Raw genomic sequence first — 23,827 nt, forward strand, 5'->3', positions numbered from 1 at the left:
CACTTGGTCTTTGTGGTGACCACCCCATCCTGAGGCTGTCTAGGGGCTCCACCCTAAGAAACATCATTAGCATAAATGAAGTATGATCCAAAGGGGCGTGTTACAAATAACAAAAGACATTCCCTTCAGTCAGGAAATTCTGAGGGTTTTAGGAGGTCTGTGCCTAGAACCAGGGACAAAGACCAAATATATTTTTGTATTATACTACACATAGGATATATATATTTATTTGGTTTTATTACTTATACTTAAATATCAAAGTGAATGCATTTTTTACAAGTCTGAATTACAGAAATTAAACATGTACTTATGAAAGTAATAGGAATTCTATTTTTGCTTTAAACTGAATGGTTTTCTGTTAATAGGCTGTTGATTCAGTCAATATTTTTGCATCTTCATATTTTAGCCTAGTCGTATTAATGATAAAACTTCTGAATTTCATTTATGTGTGTTTTTCTCTTTGTCTTCTTAGGTGGGCTTGGAGGACTTGCAGGTCTGAGTAGCTTGGGTTTGAATACTACCAACTTCTCTGAACTACAGAGCCAGATGCAGCGGCAACTTATGTCCAATCCTGAAATGATGGTCCAGATCATGGAGAATCCCTTTGTCCAGAGCATGCTTTCAAATCCTGACCTGATGAGGCAGTTAATTATGGCCAATCCACAAATGCAGCAGTTGATACAGAGAAATCCAGAAATTAGTCATATGCTGAATAATCCAGATATTATGAGACAGGTATGTGGAAAGTTTCATTTAGCTAAGAAATTATATACTTACTTCTTCTATTTAATTTTCTGTATTTAAAGAGCTTGCCATATTTATAAGTAAAAAAAAAAATTCCTAATCCTTGTTCAGGAAAACTCAACAAAGCTGTAATTCGAACTATTTGAACTTTGAATTTTATGCTGTATTTTAAAGATTTTTGTAAATAGTTATTTTGCAGATTTAAGAAATAAAAAGAGTCCAATTCAAGAGATGGACAGTCATGCATAACAAAGTGCTTCTCTTTTGATGTTATTTGAATGTTAGCTTGCTTTTTGAGGTGATTTCCAACAGGAATTATTCAGAATAATTTTCTGATTTAAATATTGAAGATTGCTAATTCATAGAATTAGAAAACTTATGAAATTAACTGTGGCAGTTAATAGCTAAAATAGTTCATGTGTATTTCAGCGCCTTTTCCCCCCCCCGGAAATCTTTTTCTTAGACATTGGAACTTGCTAGGAATCCAGCAATGATGCAGGAAATGATGAGAAACCAGGACCGAGCTTTGAGCAACCTTGAAAGCATCCCAGGGGGATATAATGCTTTACGGCGCATGTACACAGATATTCAGGAACCAATGCTGAGTGCTGCACAAGAACAGGTAATAACACAGGCTCTGAGGCTCAGGCCAAGGCTCCTGTTTTAACATAAATATGTGTGTGGTTGAGTGTTGCCTTTATATGCAGAAATGTAATTTTCATTAACAAAGAGTTCCATATCTGTTATTTAAAACAAAAGCTTATTCTTTATAATTTTTGTGTCTTTTATTACAGTTTGGTGGCAATCCGTTTGCTTCCTTAGTGAGCAATACATCCTCAGGTGAAGGTAGTCAACCTTCCCGTACAGAAAATAGAGATCCATTACCCAATCCATGGGCTCCACAGGCTTCTCAGAGTTCATCAGCTTCCAGTGGCACCACCAGTGCCGTGGGGGGCACTAGTAGTGGTGCTGCCAGTGGCACTGCCGGGCAGAGTTCTACTGTGCCAAATTTGGGGCCTGGAGTAGGAGGTATGCTCATAACAACTGATACTTTTTCCCTTTGTTCTCACTTATTTGGACAATGAAAACATTTCTTATACTGTTATCCTTAGTGCTTTTGTGTGTGTATGAGGAACAACTTTTGTGAACTATCTTTTCATGTTGCAAGGTGCTGTTTTTGTTTTTTAAGGATGCCTTAAATACGTAAGAATTAGTATTAATCACTTGTGTGCATTTTAGTGCAAGAGGTTACTTGAAGGTTTCCAGAGGCAGTTTTGTGGTTTTCTCTTCTTATAAGATGGTTTGGGAGAAGTGGGTTGTCTTCTCCTTTCAACAGCATAGGAAATATGAAGTGTAGGGGTAACACAGTTACCTGTGTACTTAATCACTGGGACACATTTTCCTTGGCTTTAGTCCAGTTTTGTGTTCTTTTATAGAAGACAGTGGGTATCCACTCCTGACACCAGGACTAAACTAGCTGCATCAGAGTACTTGCCAGATTTGTTTAAAAATCAGATTTCTAAGTCTTAACCTCAGACCTTAAGGATCAGAATCTGCCACAGTGGAGTTTAAGATCTGTGGTTGTGTAAAGTTACTAGAGATTCTGATGTGTGAGCAGGTTAGGAATTTACTTTTGGTCACTTTTCTGTAGACCAGATTCAGTAAGTGGATATCCTTTTCAACTATTCAGATGTTTAACATGCTAAGAATTAGGTCCAAAATCAGTACCCAGAATGATGATTTTAGTCCTAAAAGTTAGCATTTAAATGAGAAGAAATGAAAGCACGGAGCCATGTCCCTAAGGTGAGAGTGATTAGGTATGTTTAAAAAGATACCTATGTTTTGGCAGAGGAAATAGAAAAATGAGATGCTGGATGAGGAATTTTTAAAAATTCACTACTGAGAGGAAATAATCAGAATGGTCACCGTAGTATATATTCCTTTATAGAATACAGTGGATATCATCAGGTTTTTGGATAAAATACTAAATGTTTTTATAAAAATTTAATACCATTTTAAAAAATTAAGGTATGATTGACATATAACGTATTAGCTTCAGGTGTCAGGTGTAAAATGTAATGATACAATATTTGTATAGATTACAAAATGATCACTGCGATAAGTCTAAACATCCAGATAATACCATGTTTAAAACAAGGAAAAGAATTATCCTGTTCTGATTTTACTTAATGCTTATTTGATTCTTACTGACAGACTTTTGAGAGAGATGCTTTATTCACATTTTAGAGGTCTAAGAGCAGAGACAACAAAGGTTTAATTGGGTTTCCCCACTGATAGGCGAATTGTTTTTTTACTGTAGCGTGGTGTCTGTAGTAACAACTTTGTCTTACAAACAAAAAATGGTTTTGCAACTTCTTACTCAGATTTTTTATTTAATGGCTTAATACAGTATTTAAGATTTCATGTTAATATTTCCATCAAAGGAAAATAAGAAACAACAAAAACGAATGTACCCTGATGGCTTAACATTCTTATTATATTTTTTTACTATTATAATGTTTACTCAACTCTTCAGAGTTAGTTAGGTATGCATATATATTCATAAGTACACCTCATATACCTGAAAGGTGAAATACGTGACTCTTCTTTTGCCCTGTAAGTGCTCACTCTGGAAGGTGAGGAAATCTTAGAGCAGGGGTCAGCAAATTTTTTCTGCAAAGGGATATAATACTTTAGGCTTTGCAGGCCAAGAGGCAAAATCAAGAATATCACATTATGAAGGGAATTCCCCAGTGGTCCAATGGTTAGGACTCCATGTTTTTGTGTGTGTGTGTGTGGTACGCAGGCCTCTCACTGTTGTGGCCTCTCCCGTTGCGGAGCACAGGCTCCGGACGCGCAGGCCCAGCGGCCATGGCTCACGGGCCCAGCCGCTCCGCGACATGTGGGATCCTCCCGCACCGGGGCACGAACCTGTGTCCCCTGCATTGGAAGGCGGACTCTCAACCACTGCACCACCAGGGAAGCCCAGGACTCCATGTTTTCACTGCCTAGAGCGTGGGTTTGATCCCTGGTCAGGGAACGAGGATCCCACAAGCCATGCGGCGTGGCCAAAAAAAAAAAAAAGTATTACATTACGAGAGAAAACAAAGTTCCACAAGTTCTTTTATTGATGGAATTAAAAATGTAATAATAATTGGGTATAACATTTTCTTACACATATCAACTAATGATAAGAATGGAATTCTTTTTAGGGATAACATTTTGCTTAATTGATGTTCACAGTGTTTCCTTTTGTCAGTTGCAAATCATTTGCAAATGTTCATCTGGTAATACTGATAGGTAATGAGATTTTACTTATTTCATTCAAATGTGTGTTCATTCCCAAAATATATTATTATAGTAGCATATTCATCAGTTGGAAAGCATTTATAGGATTCTGTTAGATTCTTTTTGGCTTTTAGCATGTCATGACAGATTAATCACTTCCAATTGAAGATTAGGTGGTAGTGCCTCAATTATACAATTAAATGAATTTTAAAATGTGGATATTTCTTTGCACTTGCACTGAGGTCCAAAAAATGCTGTTGGAACAATACTGTGAGCTCAAAACTATCTTTACTGCACATTTGTGGGAATGGAGAACTTGCTGCTTGTTTTAACTTGACAGCACGAGAATGTAGAAAGCAGCCTGACATTGCCTGTGATTCAAACAATTTCATTTGTTGTCAGAATGACTTAACCACAGTATGAGTTTGGCGTATAAATGCTGTTTTGCCTTGTAATTTTGGGAATTCATTGAGAAACATTACCAAGTCTTTAGCAAAAGGGAATTTCCAAAGTCATTTATTTATTGTTTGATAATGGTGGTCGAGTGGTTCAGAAGAATTTCAGTCTTAGCTCTGAGCTAAAAAAAATTGCAGTAAAACTTTACCTCTTTAAACACAAACAAACAAAACCAGAAAACTTGACCTCTGTTAAGCCGTCAAACTGCTGTGTGTTTGGGCAAGTCAGCATATTTCTGACAAAAGTTCATGATACTGACTAGTTCACCGGAGTGAAGTGAAGTTCATCATTGATACTCTTACCAGTTGAATAATGTGAAAGTTCAAAATATGTTCCAGAGTACCTGCTGATGAATAAGACAGTGATTAACTATAGTCTTCAAATACCTTATAAGCATTTAAATACTTATAAGCATTAAAAATACTTTATAAGCATTATATCTTTGTCCAAGTAATTCTTTTAATACTCCACATGTGTTTTTATCATCATCAGATGTAGCACATCTTAGCAGATTCTACCTCAGGTTGTACCAAATGAGTGTTCTCTCAACTCTGAAAATAGTTTTGCCTGTTAGTCCATGCAGACTGTTTATAAAAACTAATTTTTCAGTTACTTCAAACTTGACATTGACTCCTCAAATACAAGAATTGAGCAGTATCAGTAACATTTGTCAAGAAGCAAGGAATACTACTCAAAATAATTTTCATTTTAAAAAAATAATGTAGTTTCATATTCTGTATAATTTTTAAAAATATATTTAGTTATTTGGCTGCGCCAGGTCTTAGTTGTGGCACGTGGGATCTTCATTGCCACTTGTGGGATCTTTGTTGCAGCATGCGGGATCTAGTCCCCTGAGCAGGGATCGAACCCAGGCCCCCTGCATTGGGAGCACAGAGTCTTAACCACTGGACCACCAGGGAAGTCCCTGCATTGTTTTTTAATTGATTATTGATGTAGAGCCCAATGTCCTTTAACTCTTGAGAAACTGTTTTCCTTGAAATGCTAATGGTCTTAAGTTTATTTTCTCTGGACACATTTATTTGGCTGCGGCAGTCAAGATTTAAATAATCATGCTAATTAATCACCACTAGTGTACTGCTTTCCTTGCTTGGCTAACAAAAGAACCATTTGGGAACCTAACTTTGGTTGCAGCCTTATTTTCATTTCTTATTTTTGTGAAGCAGTTTGGCTATGATGAGATAATTGTATTTTAGATTTTGTATTTTTCTAACTTTACTGTGAGTTGGGAATACTGTGATAAGTGTTGTAGCAGTGTTGAAGTGTATTGTATTCTTTTAGTGTCATTGCATAGTAAATACGGTTTTGCCATCTCATTTGATAAAGTAATCCATATTCTTCTGTGCCTTAAAAGCAGGGCATTCATAATCCAATTCTCCCCTTTTTCTTCTTGTTCTGACATAATTGGTATGCAGTGGTAATGAAACAAGAAATAACAGCATGCTACAGTGATTCGTATGGCATGAGGTATAACTGACTCACTGATTTGTGGTATGCTGAACAGCAGTATAGAGCAGTATGATAGTGCCACGTGGAGCCTCTGTCGAAGCGACTCTGCTTTTGTAGTGCAGAGCTATAGATAATAAATGAGGGAGCATGACTATGTTCCAATAAAATGTTACTTATGGATCTTGAAGTTTGAATTTCATACAGTTTTCAGATTTTATTATTATTATTTTTTTCAACGATTTAAAAATGTAAAAACCATTTTTAGCTCATGGGCTGTACAAAAACAGGTCATGGGCCATATTTGCCCTGCAGGCTATGTTTATCAGCTATCTTTGAATATCCTTGGACTCTAGGATGTGGGGGGAAGAAACCTAAATTGAAATAACATGAGAGAATAGGAAAAGCAAAAATTATTACAGAAAAAGAGCAGAATTATAATAAACTAGAAAGGTAAGCTGGAAGAGTCACATGTTTTGAGCCCATTAAACTACACTGGGTGGAATAAGAACAGAAGGGAAATGAAAAAGCTAATCAGTTGTAAGTTTACTTGAGTTTGAGTATATCTAGCCAGCGGGTGAAAATCTGGATATATGTGGAACAAATTAATTAGTTTTCAAAGAATGTTGAACTCACGTAAATTTAGCTATAGCTCTCTACAAAAAAGAATAATAGTAACAAGCATCTACACATTAATTTAATTGTAAAAACCACTCTATCAGGTAGATACTGTTTACCCCATTTTACAGATGGGGAAACTGAAGTAAGAAGAAGCTCCCTTAATTTGGGGTTGAATTCATTGAGTGCCAGGAGTTAGTTAGTGAAAATGGGGTGGAGGCCTGGGCGAGAAGGCTTCCTTCTTAAGTGGGAACATATATTGAGTGCTGAATATGATTCTAATTAAGCGATCCTGGAGGAAAAGTTGGCTCAGACTTCTTCACTTAATGAGGTTTTTTCAGTAGTAATTTTTACCATATCAAATTTTTGCCTTAAATTGATTTTTTAGAACCTAGCCTTTCCATAAGATGTGATTTTCCTATAAATGCAACCAGAATGTTTAAAGTCCATAAACCCTCCTTTATTGGTATATGTTGGGCGTGTAGTTTTGGAGATCTTAGTTTTAAAATTCTTTCTTAGTTCAATTGATAAGTAATATGTGTATTTATCTGCAGTTGCTAAAATTATGCACAGTATATGTGTTTTAAAACTTTCTTTTGTGTATCTTTTCCATGATAAAATGTCTTTTTTTTTTTTTAAACAAACTTTCAGCTAGTATGTTCAACACACCAGGAATGCAGAGCTTGTTGCAACAAATAACTGAAAACCCACAACTTATGCAAAACATGTTGTCTGCCCCCTACATGAGAAGCATGATGCAGTCACTAAGCCAGAACCCTGACCTTGCTGCACAGGTGAGTTTATAATTGTATTATAAAGGACTGAGCACTGTGTATTGAAGTGGCCTAATCAAATAATTGTGATTTTGGCACATTTGTGTGTGCTGCCTTAACACACTAGAAAAGTAGGCAAACTGCATCTCGAATTTTTTGGACAGTTTGTTTCTTTACAGTAAATTAATACTTCACAATATAATTAAAACAGCTTCATTTCTGCTGTTCACTCCCTTCAGAAAGAAGTGCAGGTTTAGTTTGTATCTACATATGTTGATATAGGAGATGAATACAAAAGTTTTGAATTGGTCTCCCTTTTGAAGCCTATTCTTTAGTGTAAGGTAAATCTTGAAGGTGATTTAGAAGTGTTAATACATTTGATACTTTTATTTATTAGATCACACAGATTCTGAATAATAGTCATGTTCAAAATGGCAGTTATAAAATAGCCTGAAATTGTTTACTATTGGTGAAGAGAGATTTGTGGGAACAGTATTCTCATTCTTTCCGTTACAGATCTCCACCCAAAGTTAGTATACTGGTCCTTTATTAAATAATTCATTTTCTAACTTGTTTCTGAACAGACTATAACTAAAAAAATGAGTGGATCTCAACCCTAGCTTGACATTTAGAATGACCTTGGGAACTTTAAAATTAAAATTCTTAGCCCTGTCCTGAGAGATTTTCGTATAACTGTATTGAATTTTTTTTTCCCCCAAGTTCCCTAGGTGATTCTGATATACCCATAGAGTTAAGAACCATTGGGCTTGAAAAACCTTGGAGAATGTGAACTAAACCTTGATCATCTGTGATTTGTATTTGCTATTTATTAAGAATGGCTTCCCTTCTGTGGAATGTTGGGAATTTGAAATAGTTTCCTTTATAGTCGCTTTCCATTTCCAGAATTTTAAAAGCTTTTAAAGTTAATCACTTTCTTCATTATGTCAAATGAAACAGTTTTTATACTTCTAAAATTTGGAACCATGTTGATTCAGGTATATAGCAGATACCTTTGAGTTGCAATCCTCAGCAACAGCTTCTGTCCTCTTAAAATTTGTAAAATTGGAAGTAAAGATTTTTTAGATAAATTTTTTGTATACTTTAAATTTTGTATATTGTAGGTACGTTTTATGAAATACTGTTTTATTCATAAGAAAATTATTAGACTGAGTTATTATTATTAAATGCTTGAACTTACTGTGATAGTACTTTTGTTTAAAATAAATGGAAAATGTGTATGCAGAGTGATCCTATTTGTATGGTTTTAAATGTATATTTAGCTAATTAATAATAAGCATTAAATGTGCATCTTGCTTTAAAATTTTGACTTTAACAAGCACATTCCCGGCCATTTAAACTAACAATTTTACATTTATAAAGTGACTTGAGCACTTTTGTATGCTGCTTTTTTACTCTAAAACAAAATGTTGACAAAAGAAAGCTAGATATGAATCGTCCTTTATTATAGACAGTTGTTAGAAATGCTTACAATGTACTTTGGTTACCAGCAGATTAAAGTTTGTAGTTTCTCTATTCTGATTTTGATTTTTAGATATTCAAAAAAGTCTGATTGTAAAAACTGTTGTTATATACAGTCAGGTACGTTAGGAGAAATATCCTAATCAAATGAGATACAATTTTCTGAGAAGGAATGAATCAGTTTAAGATGACACACTTGTTCAAATAACATGAATCCTGAAAGATAAATGTGATAACTTTATTGATATATGTTCATAATAAAAAATATTTGACTGGAGCCGTTAAAGAAGCAGGTTTGTTGGTCTCAAGTAGGTTTTACTTTATTTACTGTGAACTTATTGGTCACTTTGAAATAAATGCTGTATATCCATAAAACATTGTCTGACTTCTTCCTACTTTATTTTGTTGAAATTAATCTACTTTGCAACAATTGATAAACTAAAGGAGGGAGGGAAGAATTCTCTCTACTTCTAGTAGTTAACACATAATTTCTCTCAAATATAGTTAATTACTTGAGGGCAAGGATCATCCCCCACCCCCCCCAGACTTTGGATGTGGACTGGTAAATAGGCTATCAGTAAATCATTGTTAGTTGACTTTTCACTCCATCTGGGGAAACTGATATAAAAATTTGTCTTTTTTGAAGCTATGAGAATTTACTAGTTTCTGGTTATGCTGATCGTGTATTGTAATCTTATTTTCAGGTATACAACATCATGTTAATATTGACCCTGACTTTTTAACTCTTAACACCCATTTGAAGGTTAGGAGGCATGCCATTTTTCTCATCTGTGGTGGTAGTGAGGTGAAATCCAGAGGCTAATCTTCGTGTTCTCAAATGGATTTACATCTTTTAAGGTCTTTTTAAAGCATTTTAATACTTTATCCCCAGAGATCTATCGGTGCTAGTCCTAGGCTTATATTTACCTAGCAGCTCCATTTCTCTGGCAAGTTGGTTGCTGTTCTGCGGTGTTATTTTTCTGGACCTAATATTATCTGTTTTGCAGTAGGCAGGTAGATACAGCAGTTCCAGATGTGGATTTTCTCTGTGCTTGCCACTTGTGTGTTGAGGTGTCTGTGCAAGCCATGTATAGTTTCATGTATTGATGCTTATGTTTATTCTGTCAGTGTAGCAGAAAATATATCTTCATGAATGCCAGTTACTCCCATTTTTCTTTCAAGGGCAAATACCTTTACTCAAGGAAAAGTCAAAGAAATGGTTGCTTTTATTTTTTAGGATATTGCATGTCATTATCATAATCACCATTCCCATTGAGAGAGAAGATGCCTCGTTTTTGTTTTGTTTTGGCAATCCCTTTTGTGGACAGTATCTTCCCTTTTTTATTCATGTTCTACCTTCCTCCCTGTTAAGTGCCAGATTAGGCACTTGGGGGAAGATAGACTATTAAGCAAGGTACATTACTTGTTTCAGATATTTCCAGTTAAAATTGTTTGAACACTTGCCCCATAGATGATGCTGAATAATCCCCTATTTGCTGGAAATCCTCAGCTTCAAGAACAAATGAGACAACAGCTCCCAACTTTCCTCCAACAAGTGAGTAAGAAAAGATGCTAGCTATCTTCGGTAATGATTTGCTTGAAAAAGTTTGGTGATAAACATTTTCCTTGCTTTTCTCTGGCTGATAGCAAAATGTAGAATACAGTCTGCTGTCAATTTGCAGAGAATTCAGCTTGATCTTAATTGAGCCCCATTTCACTGCTGAACTTTTGCTTATATTTTTTAAATATAAATTCTGAGGAAAGGACCATTTGGTTTTTGCTTTTGAGGATTTAGGATTTTGAATGCTTCGTTAATACCATAAACCATTTCCTTTCACTTTACTAACTTTGAAGTGCTTCATTGTCATGTTACACTTTATGGTTTAACTAATCTCTAGTAACAGGAAAGAGCTACCCTATCCTATTTTACATGTTTGATTTCTTTGTAATGTTTCAGGTACTCCAAATTAATAGAATGCCTGTTTTCCAAGGGGTAGATCTCATTCCTCAAACTCGAATTAGCAAGATTAAAATTGTCGGTGTTGTCATATAAAGAAGGTTTTATTATTAGAAAAGTACTTGAGATGGCCATGGTAATTTTATTATTTAAAAAGAAGAGAAGTCAGTCTTGGCATTTTGAAACTGGTAGTTCTAGGGAGGGATTTTAAATATTATGCAAATGATCCTCAGGCCTGTAAACCATAATCCAAGGTTAGTGTCCTTGATCTATTGTAATGATGGAAGCCTATCTTTTTTGGTTAGTCATGTGGTGTATATTTGGAAGTAGGGAAGCTGAACCGGACACATGTATTAACTTCACCTTTGGAACTATTGTTTTAGAGTGTATCTGGTAAAATTGTTACATCAGCAACGGATAACACTTGGTCAGGAGGAATATGTGGCTTTCACCATTATTACCATGTTATATAAACTGTGCTTTTGGAGGTTGTCTCTCAGAAATAATACTTTTATCTGTTGGAAAATGGGGAACAGCTGCAGCTTCCAGAGGAGCTCCTGATTGTCTTTCATTATGAAAAATGGCTTTCATGATGGACTTGGGAGGAGGTCAAGTAACGATTTGCACACTAGATTGCTGTCAAAGAGGAGGTGCTTGTGTTTATTTTGGTAAAGAAATAATGGATTCACAGTGTCTAGGAGTAAGGTATTAGATTTTCTCAAGAAGCGTAGCAAAGAAAACATTTAAATTTTACCTTCACTGACTTTACCTTGTAACCACTGGTTTTCTTTCTTCCTTAGATGCAGAATCCTGATACGTTATCAGCAATGTCAAACCCTAGAGCAATGCAGGCCTTGTTACAGATTCAGCAGGGTTTACAGACCTTAGCGACTGAAGCCCCCGGCCTCATCCCCGGGTAGGTTTGGGGAAGATTATGAAAGTGCACAATGTTTTTTTTTCCTCTGAGAATTTCAGACTTAATGCCATCGTGCCTTTTTTTGGTTGAGATTGTTTTATTTAAGACAGAGTTTTCAAAGTTAAAAATGGTTATTTTAAGAAGATAACTTGGCTAATACTGTGTTGAAATGTAACTGATTCACCATCAGCTGGTCTGGTCTGGCCTCTTGTTTTGCAGGAGTTTAGGTTTACTAACAATTTACGCTTTTTCTAGGTTTACTCCTGGCCTGGGGGCATTAGGAAGCACTGGAGGCTCTTCAGGAACCAGTGGCTCTAATTCTGCATCTGGTGAAAACCCAAGTCCCACAGCAGGAACCACCGAATCTGGACACCAGCAGTTTATCCAACAAATGCTACAGGCTCTTGCTGGAGTGAATCCTCAGGTAATGATTCTTTTCTGTTCTTCTTAATGTTAGAAATTTAGAAATTTCAAGAAAAGAAAAGAAGGTGGCCATCTTTTTGGTTTAGCCTGTAATGAAAAGTGCATTCTTAATTGATTCTAAAAAACAGGCATTACAAAAATGGTTAACTTTGGTACTATATTGGACACTAAAGGAAACGTTACAGTTGAAGGGAAGAAATGCTTTGCCTTAATTTTTGAAAGTTGCCTTTAAAAATGCATTCTTTTTTGCAGTCCCTGTTTGAAAATTATTTGAAATAGGTTATATTTTATAAGTTTGTCAGGGAGGAATAGAAACTTGGTTATTCTCAGTATCTCCTGAATTCTATCTAATCTTTGTACTTTGATGTAAAAGAATTCCTAACTACCTCACCCCACCCACTACTGCCTCCTGTGGTAACTTTTGCTACATATATACACCTCACAGATATGGCTAAAAAATGTGAATGCCTAATATTCTTGCATCTGGAATCATTTATTTACTAAGAATATGCCATTATGATTCCCAGTTCAAACCTATTACAGTAGATTGTCCTTAAACAACTTTGTGGTGAAAATACAGCATAGTTTTTTTATTTTAAGCCTTATTAAATACAATAAAAACAGGTCAGAGTTTTATCTTATGAAGAATTTGTATTCCCGATACCTAGCATAACTTCTGGCTCAGTAAATATTCTTGGAATTAATAAGAAAAAACGATTTCATGTATTAGGCCAAATTGTTATCTAAGTTGAACAATCTACAGGCCTCGCCATTATCAGGTTGCCCAGAATTGAGTGATCATTTATGTATTTTTGTCTTATATCATTTCTGAAAAGGAGGTGGAGCTGAACAGTCAGAAGTGTAGTCTGTGCATGTGAAACTGGGACTCTTTTCTCAAGACTTGATTGGCTGATACAGAAATGAATTCTACATTCTAAGCCTCCTTAGAACTTTAGAATTTTATACATGAGGACACTGGCTTTTATAATTACCCAGTTGGTCAGTAGCTACAAAATAAATAATCTAATTCTAAACTATTTGCATACATACTTTTTAAAGTTTGCCTATATGTTCATGAGCTTCTTAAGTAATGGTTGAAGTCTATTAAGCTTTTTTTTTTTTTAAAGCAGAGTTGTATGATCTTTGACATCATTGTTTAGGTATAAATTAGATTGTTTAAAATAAAGTGCTAATTGAACTTTTAAATATGTTGAATATGTTTCTAGAGAGGCCAGTTCTTTTATAGCTCAGTAGTCTAGCATATGTTATTTTAAAAAGCAATTAAAATTTTTAAGATTATTTAGGTGTGACATGGACTGATTTTCCTTAGAGTTTTTGTTTGTTTGTTTGTTTTTCTTTAACAGCTACAGAATCCAGAAGTCAGATTTCAGCAGCAACTAGAACAGCTCAGTGCAATGGGATTTTTGAACCGTGAAGCAAACTTGCAAGCGCTAATAGCCACAGGAGGTGATATCAATGCGGCTATTGAAAGGTTACTGGGCTCTCAACCATCATAGCAGCATTTCTGTATCTTGAAAAAATGTAATTTATTTTTGATAACGGCTCTTAAATCTTTAAAATACCCGCTTTATTTCATTTTGACTCCTGGAATTCTGTGCTGTTATAAACAAACGCAATATGATGCATTTTAAGGTGGAGTGCAGTAAGATGTGTGGGTTTCTATGTGTTTTTGTTTGTTTGTTTTTTGTTTTTTCCTGGAACAGTGGGAATCAATGCTTTTTCATTTAAGGCTACTGCATGCATCAACCACTTCTGCATTTATTGTAATTTTTAAAAAACATATCACCTTTTATAGTTGGGTGAACAGATTTTTGTCCTGCATCTGTCCAGTTTATTTGCTTTTTAAACATTAGCCTATGGTAGTAATTTATGTAGAATAAAAGCATTAAAAAGAAGCAAATCATTTGCGCTTTGTAATTTGTGGTACAATATTGCTTATTGTGACTTTGGCATGTAGTTTTGCAAAAATGCTGTAAGATTTATACTACTGACAGTTTTTGCTTTATTTGTATACAGAATGTGTATGCACATTTGGGACTGCATTTCTAGAAACATATTGCAATAGATCATCTGAGCAAAAACATCTGTAACCAAAAAAGTGAAGATAAGGAAATACTTTAAAGCTGAGTATTTCCTAATTGTGTAGAATCTTACAGCATCTTTGATACACATCTCAGCAAAAGTACCGGTTAGTCAGGTTTGTTGAAAATATAGTAGAAAAGCTGATTCTGGTTATCTCTTTAAGGACATTTAATTGTACAGACAAGATGATGTAACATTGTCTCAACATTCACAGATTGACTGTAAATTACCTTAATCTTTGTGCATACTGAAGGAGCACTGTAGTATAACCCAAAAGTGCATTTGCCTAGGACTTTTCAGCTTCTCCCATAGGTAGTTTAACAGGCATTACAATTTGTAATTGAAATGTTGCTTTCACTGAAAGTGTCTTGATGTTTCAGTTATTTTTAATTGCCATATAAAAATAGAACTGTCTTCTGGGTTTATCATTTTTCTTATGCACAGGCAATACATGAATTTAAAATGATTTGTGAGCCACTTGTTTCTGAAGTGTTTTGGTAGTTCTATTAAGAAATAGTTAAATATTGTGCTTTTCAGAGCCTGAGAGAGGGGAATTTTGGGGGTGGGGTGGGGATCTATCCTGGATTGGGCCAGCCTGAATAATACTGGCAACCAAGATTCTGTTAGGATTTCTGTGCATATAGTGTAGTAAAGAAGTATCTTTCAGGGGTGAAAACAAAGAGCCGTTTTAACAATGTTGAGTACATTTGGCTGTTCCACAGCTTTTTTCTTCCCTCCCCAAAGAAATTCTGTTTGCCTAACTCTCAAACTATTGGGGTGGTACATTCCTTTAGGACCAATTAAAACATAACTTTGGGGTCAGTAATGTATTTGGCTGACCCTGGTTCAGTATTCTCTTAGGTCATTGTATTCTCTCATGTACAGTTAAAGGATGTTAAAGTAACCTAAAGTGAATTCAGACCAGTAAAATCAAGGGGAAATACAAGTTGAATTCCATTACTTCTGTAAGTTTGCTTGCTATTAAAAAAGGTAAAGAGGCAGGTTGCCCACCATTTCATGCACTGTTCTGACACTTTCCCCTGGAAAAAAACATGTACAAAGGTCAAGATGGAGGCATGGCTAAGAGGAAGTTGTTAAGGATGATATTCATGTGTCTGCTCTCTCTGCCTTATGCCTCAGTATGGTTTAAAAACTTTTGTACTGGCGAATATGGTGGTATACAGTGTGGGATAGTGTCATAACCAATTTGACAATTTATTAATCACAAAATAACAATAAATCTCTAGCTTTTACACTTGTTTGTCTTGCCTTTTTTGTAGAAAGAAAAAGGTGTCTTCAGTTTACTTTCTCTAACCATGTCTTTTAAAGACTATTGGAGTTGGTTTACCTGATTTTATTACACTTGAGATTATTTTTCATTAACTTCTTGTTTCCTCAGTCAAAATATGTGCATATATACTATGTTGTGTGTTAAAAAGAGAGCCAGCTGGGAAGTCAGGTGGCCTGGGCTTTGCTTGCTCTTTTTGGTACTTGACTAGTTATTTTTGAGTCAGGACATCATGATTTCTTCACTGAAAGTGGTGGTAAGGCCTGTGCGGCACACCCAACTGGGTGATCTCTTAAGTACCTTTTAGTTGTTGCTCTGGTGTGATTTTTGTTGTTGTTTGTTTGTTTCTAATATGTTTATCTTAGTTCAGGAGTTCAAAATACTTAAAATTCTCAAAAGCATTAAAAAAACTCTTGAAATAATACAGACTTAAATTGTTCTTATATTGGGTTATTACAAAGTGAATAAAGAATAGAGTGGTGAAAATAACATTTCAGGATTTTATTTCCCAAGTGGAATATTTGTGATCCTAAACAAAGTGCAGCAAATCAGATAAATGACAGCTGGCCTCTGTGTATTCAGAATTGGAGTTTCAGACTTGGCTTAAATATAGTAATGAAAGGAGTTTTTTGTTTGGGGAGACATTATTACTATGTTAATTTAATAGGCAAGTTACAACAAATTAGGACAGATAAGAATGTCACTAACATTAGTGATAAAAGTGAAGCTAGGGCGCATGTCTGTGTCCTTGTGCAAAACAAAAAAAGGTTATGTTGTTAAGGCAGGGAAATATTGCATACTCTATTAACATTAAACACGTTAAGTCAATAAGAAGTCCTGCATTAAAGAAACCTGTTTAATACAGCTTTGTCCTATCCTCTGCTGTCCTTTTTACTTAACTATTTTTTAAGGTAATGCTATATCCAGTGAACACACTTGGGGAAAACTATACTTAGTAAATGCACATGGTATTCTCTTCTCTGGAATTTCATCTGTCTTCTTTGGCTTATATAAAGCCTACCGTGCCCTCTGGGATCAGTTTTGTAGTCTTCCTAAACTTTGCTAACCAGTTGATATACTCTGAACTGTCAACTGCTGCATTCTGTCCCTCTCATTCATTTACAGTTTGGGGGATTTTTGTTTGGTTTTCTGCTCTGAAATTTTCTTGGCAGTTACTTAGGTAACAAGTGTTTCTCTTCAACTTCTTTATATCTTTCCTCTCATCAACCATAGGCAACCATTGACTCAAAGTAAATATTGAACATCTGTTGAGTAACAGGTTCTTTTCTAGTTGCTCAAAGTGTATAGCAGTAAATAAAGTCTGTCCATATGGGGTTTAGATAGTAGAATGTAGCGAGACAGTAAACAAAACACATATATGGCCCTGTTAGGTGGTGGGAAGTGCTTTGGTGAAAAATTAAGCAGAGTGTTAGTTCAGGACGAAGGGATTTTATTTGTTGTATAGGGTAGTCAGAGAAGGCCTCATTGAGAAGGTGACATTAAAGTAGAGACTTGAGGAATATGTGGGAGGGTGAACAGCTTTTCAGGAAGAGGGGCAACTAATGAGAATACCCTGTAATGTGAATGTTCTGAGTGTGTTTGTAGAATACAGGGAGTTTGGTGTGACTGGCAAGTGAGCTAGGGAGAAAGTGGTGAAGGGACTGTGGCGAGATGGGGACAGGTAAGTGGTGCAGGTGTTTGATGTGGAGGGCTTAATACTGCAATTTTTGTGTCCCATCCCCAGAGTTTCTGATTTACTAGTCTTAGGGTTGGAGGAGAATTTGCATTTCTAACAAGTTCCCAGGTGAAAACCATTGGACTAGGGGAACCAGGGTGGAAGCTGAGAGACTGTTAAGAGGTAGTATCTCAGAGATAATACCAACTTGGGCTGGATTGGTAGCAATGGAGGTAGTAAGAAGTAGTAGTCAGATTTGGGGTATGTTTTGAAGGCAGAGCCAGTAGGTTTTACTGATGGATAAAAGTGTGAGGTTAAGAACAAGAGAGATGTCAAGCAAGGTGAGTAAGGTACATATGGGGAGGAGTGTAATCTAGTTTTGATGTGTTAAGTGAGATGTACTTGATTAGATATATAACTGGAGATAATGAGAAGGCAGTTGGAGGAGAGGTTCAGGCTATAGACAGGTTATACAGCTGCCAGTGTGTATATAGATAGTATTTAAAGCCAAGGAACTAGATCAGTGGTTCTCAACCAGAAGGGACTTTGCCCCCCAGGGGGGCTTTTGGCAATGTCTGGAGACACCTTTTTGACATCATGATTGAGGCTGCTGTTGGCTGTAGTGAGTAGAGGTCAAGGATGCCACTGAACATTCTCTGGTGCACAGAGCAGCCTTCCACAACAAACATAAATATCTGGTCCAAAAATGTTAATAGTGCGAAGGCTGAGAAATCCTGACTAGATGAATTTCAGAGATTGTTTATAAACATACTTTGGGAAGATTTGAGTCCTGTTTACTCCCAGTTCAGAGAGATGATAGGAAACCAGAAAAAGACATGAACAGGCGGGTAGGCTGAAAGCAAGTGGAGAAACTTTTTCACGAGGAGAAGGATGGTAAATGAAGTGTGTTAAATGCTGTTGCTTCAAGTACTCATCATGCATTGAATATTAACCTATGGATTTAGTAAAGGGAAGGACCTTTATGACTATGACAGGGGTTTTAAGGGTGATTAGCGTAAAATTCTGGTTAGAGTGAACCTAGAAAGTATCAGGAGACACAGAATTTTGAAGTAAAGAGAATCAGAGAAATGGGGGCAGTAGCTGTGGTGAGGCGAGTGGTGGTGGTATAGAGGAAGTTTGCCCTTTGTGTTCTTTTAAGATGGGAAGTACTGCTGCGTGCGCGCGTGTGTGCGCACGCTTGTTTTTGGAGGACAGTATGGAATAATTGTTTTCTACCAAAAACTACAAACAGAAAGGAGTTACCACCACCTTTGATCCCCAGAATAGGTTTGATAGATAGATCCAGATAAGCAGGCAGACACATTTGTTACATGGGCTAAAGTGTGAGGGAGAGGGTTTCTTTGTCTTTCAAGCCATCATCTTCCTCAGCTAGGTAGCCAGCTGCCTTTCCTTGTCAGTAGGAGTGGTACCTTCCAGGCCCATCTGAACTTTTTGTGGTCAAGGAAATGGAGGAAAAGCAGCCCTCTCCCAACATCTTTGCTTTGGTGAGACTGAATAGAAATAAGGTTGAGGTTTTTTCCAGAGCTGAGATGGTGATGAAGCACATTCTCAGTTTGTAATTCCAGTTTATACATGTTACCATTTGTGCCTCAGACTCCTTAATTATAATGTAACCTGTCCCAGATTCACAACCCAGTCTCTTGCTTACCACTCTATGCTTAGAACAGAACTAGGCACATATAGGAGCTCCCAGTATAGTTTCCCTCAAAAGACCGAAGCTGAATGTGGGGTCTGATTCTTTAGTGGGATGTATAGTAGTTGCTGTATATTCAAGCTAGATGTTTTTAAAGCTATTCATAGACCCATTCTCCACTCCTTATACTTTCTAGAGAGGGAAGGAAATTTCCACTGTGTTGTGGTTATCTAATGCTTCATAACAAACTACCCCACAGCTTAGGGGCTTAGAACAAAAATCAGTCACTAATTCTATCATGAATGAGCAGTTTGGCAAGGATTGGTGAATACTGCTGGAGCAACTTGACTGGGTCTGGAGAATTTATTTTCAAGAAGGCTTATTCACATAGCTGTTTAATTACTACTTTCATCTGGGAGTACAGTTGGGGTGTCAGTTCCTCTCCACCTGGGCCTTTCTACAAGGGCTGCTTCTGCTTCCTCACAACATGGTGGATAGGTTTCAAGAGCAAGTATTTCAAGAAAAATGAAAGTTGTCAGTTTTTTAAGGTCTGGCCCAATGTCATTTCTCCTGTCTTCTACTGGCCAAGCAGTCTTAACTTGCCCAGATTTAAGGTTCATAGGCCCAACTGCTTGATGGGTAGAATGTCACAGAATTTGTGATCATCTTAATCTAACATACACTGTGATCCCAGAAGGGGAAGACTGTTGGAGGAACACATTTTTGTTCTTCAGTATTCACTCTTTTCCAAGGGAGAAGTAGTGACTTAACTGCTCATTGAATACTGTAGAAGGAACGAGGTACACTTGACCAAGCCCCTGTTCTTCGGGAAAGTCTGTCCAAAGGAAGCATGCATTCTAGTCGGCTGTCTTAGCACATATGATAATAAGGTTAGTGAGAAAGTTCTTCTTGTGGGGGAAGACCTGTGGTTTTCATTTTTGCTAAAAAATACAACAAAATTGACTATTATAACCATTTAAAAATGTATAGTTCAGTGGTATTTAAATACATTCACAGTGTTGTGTAACTGTCACAATCATCCAGAACTTCTTCATCACCCCAAGAGGAAACCCTATAGCCATTAAGCAGTCACTCACCATTCCCCCCTTACCCCAGCCCCGGGCAACCACTAGTCTGCTTTCTGTCGTCTGTGCGTTTACCTATTTTGGATGTTTCATATAAATGTAATTATATAATATAGGCATACTTATATAATACAGGAGATAGTGTGGGTTCAGTTCCAGACCACTTTAGTAAAGCTAATATCACGATAAAGCGAGTCACACAGTGTTTGGTTTTCTGGTGCATATAAAAGTCATGCTTACACTATACTGTAGTCTATTAGTGTGCACTAGTATTATGTCGAAAAAACAATGTATATACCTTAATTAAAATATTGCTAAAAAATGCTAATCATCATCTGCACCTTCAGTGAGTCGTAATCTTTTTTTATGGTGGAGGGTCTTGTCTCGATGTTTGTGGCTGTTGACTGAATAGGGTGGTGGCTGCTGAAGGTTGTGGGGTGGCTGTGGAAGTTTCTTAAAATAAGACAACAATAAAGTTTGCCCCATTGATTGACTCTTCCTTTCACAAGTGCTTTTTTGGTAGCATGCAGTGCTGTTTGATAGCATTTTACCCACAGTCGAACTTCTTTCAAAATTGGAATCAGTCCTCTCAAACCCTGCCACTGCTTTATATTAGTTAATATGTGATATTCTAAACCCTTTATTGTCATTTCAACAATCTTCACAGCTTCTTCACCAAGACTATATAGATTTCATCTCAAGAAATCACTTTCTTTGCTTATCCATAAAAAGCAACTACTTATTCGTTAAAAGTTTTATTAGGAGTTTGTAGCCATTCGGTCACATCTTCAGACTCCACTTCTAATTCTAGTACTCTTGCTATTTCCACCACATCTGCAGTTATAAGAGTAACATCAAAGACCACTGATCACAGATCACCATACAAATATAGTAATACTGAAAAAATTTGAAGTATTTCAAGAATTAACCAAAATGTGACACAGAGATATGAAGTGAACAAATGCTTTTGGAAAAATGGCCCTGGAAGACTTGCTCAACACAGGGTTGCCACAAATCTTCATTTTGTAAAAGTATTTTAGAAGTGCAGTAAAGCACGATAAAATGAGGTGTCCCTCTATGTGGCCTTTTGTGTCAGGCTTCTTACCATGTTTTCAGGGTTCATTTAATGTTGTAGCATGTATCAACACTTCGTTCCCTTTCATGGCTGAATAATATTCCATTGTATGGACATACCACATTTTATTCACTTACGTGTTGATGGACACTTAACATCATTTAGATATTATGAATAATGCTATAATATTAGTATTTGAGTCTGTTTTTAATTCATTTGGATATATACCTAGAGTGGAATTGTTGGGTCATATGGTAATTATAAATATTTTTAACTTTTTGATGAACTGCCTGTTTTCCACAACAGCTGAACCATTTTACATTCCCATCAGCAAGGTACGGGTTCCAATTTTTTCTGTCTCCTTGGTAGCACTTCTCATTTTCTGCTTTTCTTGGTTTTAAACTTCAGCCATTCTACTAAGTGTTGGATGGTTATCCAATTGTGGTTTTGATTTGCATTTCCTTAATAACTTGATGATGAGCATCTTTTCTTGTGCCTTATTGGCTGTTTGTATGTCTTCTTTGGAGAAAGGTCTTTTCAAGTCCTTTGCCTTCTGAAAATATTGTTGAGTAGTAGGAGTTCTTTATATATGCTAGATATTAAACCCTTTCAGTTGCAGGTTGTTTTTTCACTTTCTTGATAACGTTCTTTGCACAAAAGTTTTACATTTTGATGAAGTCAAATTTGTCTGTTTTTTTCTTTTGTTGCTTGTGGTTTTGGTGCCATATTTAAGAATTCATTGCCAAATCCAAGGTCATAAAGATTTTTCCCCTGTTTTCTTCCAAGAATTTTATGGATTTAGCTCTTATGTACAGGTCATTGATCCATTTGAATTGGTCCTGTGGTTCTGGATTTGCAAAGAGAATATAGGAGTGTTTTTTTTACCCATTTTCATCCCGATCTTTCAAGTAAAAAAGATGAATAATGCCTCAAAGAGAACGTGATGGCTAGATGTTAAAATGTAGTCGGCTGTAGACCATACTCTTGGCCAGTCTTGGTTTTCCCAAAACAGTCTTAGAAGTTCTTCATTTCCTCTTCTCATCCCTATTTCCACTATCACCCAGTATGACCTCCATCTTGTAGTCTCTTGATCGAAGTGTGATATGTGTCATATTCAGGCACTAAACTTAGTCTCATGTACAAACTGTGAACACTGATTGCAGTCTTAATGTGGCACTGTTGTAGGTCCCAGCATCAGATGTAAAGCAGGCAGTGGGTGCAAACCAGCCTAGCAATGGCATGTGGGTGAAATCTATACAGAAAGTATGTGTTCATTAAGGATTTCTTTTCAAGTGAGAAAAACGCAAAACATTGATTTAGACGGTGAGGCATGTGGATGGAGATAGCTTAGTGGACATCCTCAAGAAATTGAGGAGATAGTTGAGGGATGCAGAAGATGTTAATCTGCAAAGAGGAGATGGTAGTTCTCAACCTTGGCTTCACATCAGAGTCAACTAAAAAGATAAAGAAATAAGCCCACCTCAGACTAAGTGGAATTGTTATTATATCTGTAAGGCTCAGGAATTTTTAAAAGCTTCTGAAGTGATTGTAAGGCCAGGGTTGGAACCACTGATTTAAAGGAAATAAGAATTTATTAGGTAGGGGGGTGGGGGTGTGATGAATTGGGCGATTGGGATTGACATGTATACACTGATGTGTATAAAACTGATGACTAGTAAGAACCTGCTGTATAAAAAAATAAAATTCAAAAAAAAATTTTAAAAACTACCATATGCTCCAGCCAAAAAAGAAAAAAAGAGGAATTTATTAGTAATTTAAAGCAATGCTTCTCACCTTCATTGTGCATAGAGATCACCTGGGATCTTATTACATTGCATATTCTGATTGAAAAACTAACTCTGAATGTATCTAAGACATAAAAGTTAGCTAAAACTGTAAAACTCTTAGAAGCTAGAAGAAAACATAGTGTGAATCTTTGTGACCTTGGTCTAGGCAGTGGTTTCTTAGATATGTCACCAGAAGTACAAGCAGCCAATGATAAATAAGTTGGACTTCATCAGACTTAAAAATTTTTGTGCTTAAAAGTTGATCAAGGGCTTCCCTGGTGGCGCAGTGGTTGAGAGTCCGCCTGCCAATGCAGGAGACACGGGTTCGTGCCCCAGTCTGGGAAGATCCCACATGCCGCGGAGCGGCTGGGCCCGTGAGCTATGGCCGCTGAGCCTGCGCATCCGGAGCCTGTGCTCCGCAACGGGAGAGGCCACAACAGTTAGAGGCCCGCGTACCGCAAAAAAAAAAAAAAAAAAAGTTGATCGAGTCAGTTCTCTACCCACATTAAAGCTATCCCTTGGATTTGAGCACACACCTCTGTTGCCCTGGGTCTGAAATGGTCAGCTTCCTTTCATCCTCACTTCCAATCACCACCTTTCAGTTCTCACAGTCGCCTCCTCTATCTCTTGTCTTCCAGTTCCCTCCCTGTTAAGCATCTCTTCCTAAATGGACTGGATGCTGTTATCTATCACGTCCCCATACTTTTCTCACACCCTTCATCTCCTCTGACCCACACAACCAAACCTCAACCTCCACTCAGACCTCTGTTCCCACGCCGGTCTCCTGAGGATGCTGAAGGAAGTTTCCCAGCCTTGCTGTGTGGGGTCCCATCCTGCCTGTGGTCCCCAACCTTGCTGGGCCCCCACAGGGCGTTGGTGATCATCCTTCCCAACATGTCCCACTCCTTCCCACACAAACACTCCTTCAAACCTTGCCCATTCCCTTCAGATTCCTTTCTCACCAGCCTCTTCTCCATTCTCAGTAGATCTTCACTGGAAAAATTGAAGGCAGGCAGTAAAGTAAGCCTTCCCCAACTTCCCC

General features: G+C 36.8%; 1 protein-coding gene across 2 annotated transcripts in view; it reads left to right on the forward strand.

Moving 5' to 3' along the window:
• The window catches only part of UBQLN1 (ubiquilin 1), a 49,140-nt gene extending 33,664 nt beyond the window's left edge, over positions 1 to 15,476 (forward strand). Inside the window, exons 4-11 of one of the 2 annotated variants that reach the window (XM_027094204.1) lie at positions 473 to 735; positions 1,208 to 1,366; positions 1,539 to 1,773; positions 7,222 to 7,364; positions 10,294 to 10,377; positions 11,580 to 11,695; positions 11,951 to 12,119; positions 13,483 to 15,476. In XM_027094204.1, coding sequence (XP_026950005.1) covers positions 473 to 735; positions 1,208 to 1,366; positions 1,539 to 1,773; positions 7,222 to 7,364; positions 10,294 to 10,377; positions 11,580 to 11,695; positions 11,951 to 12,119; positions 13,483 to 13,635 — 1,322 coding nt within the window. In that variant the 3' untranslated portion in view covers positions 13,636 to 15,476. The remainder of the gene's footprint in view (positions 1 to 472; positions 736 to 1,207; positions 1,367 to 1,538; positions 1,774 to 7,221; positions 7,365 to 10,293; positions 10,378 to 11,579; positions 11,696 to 11,950; positions 12,120 to 13,482) is intronic. The other variant, XM_027094205.1, reaches the window with a different exon arrangement.
• The last annotated feature ends 8,351 nt before the right edge of the window (positions 15,477 to 23,827 follow it).

Source organism: Aethalodelphis obliquidens, unplaced genomic scaffold, assembly GCF_003676395.1.
Source record: "Aethalodelphis obliquidens isolate GAN/ISIS:26980383/991018 unplaced genomic scaffold, ASM367639v1 scaffold88, whole genome shotgun sequence".
NCBI classification, from domain to species: Eukaryota; Metazoa; Chordata; class Mammalia; order Artiodactyla; family Delphinidae; genus Aethalodelphis; species Aethalodelphis obliquidens.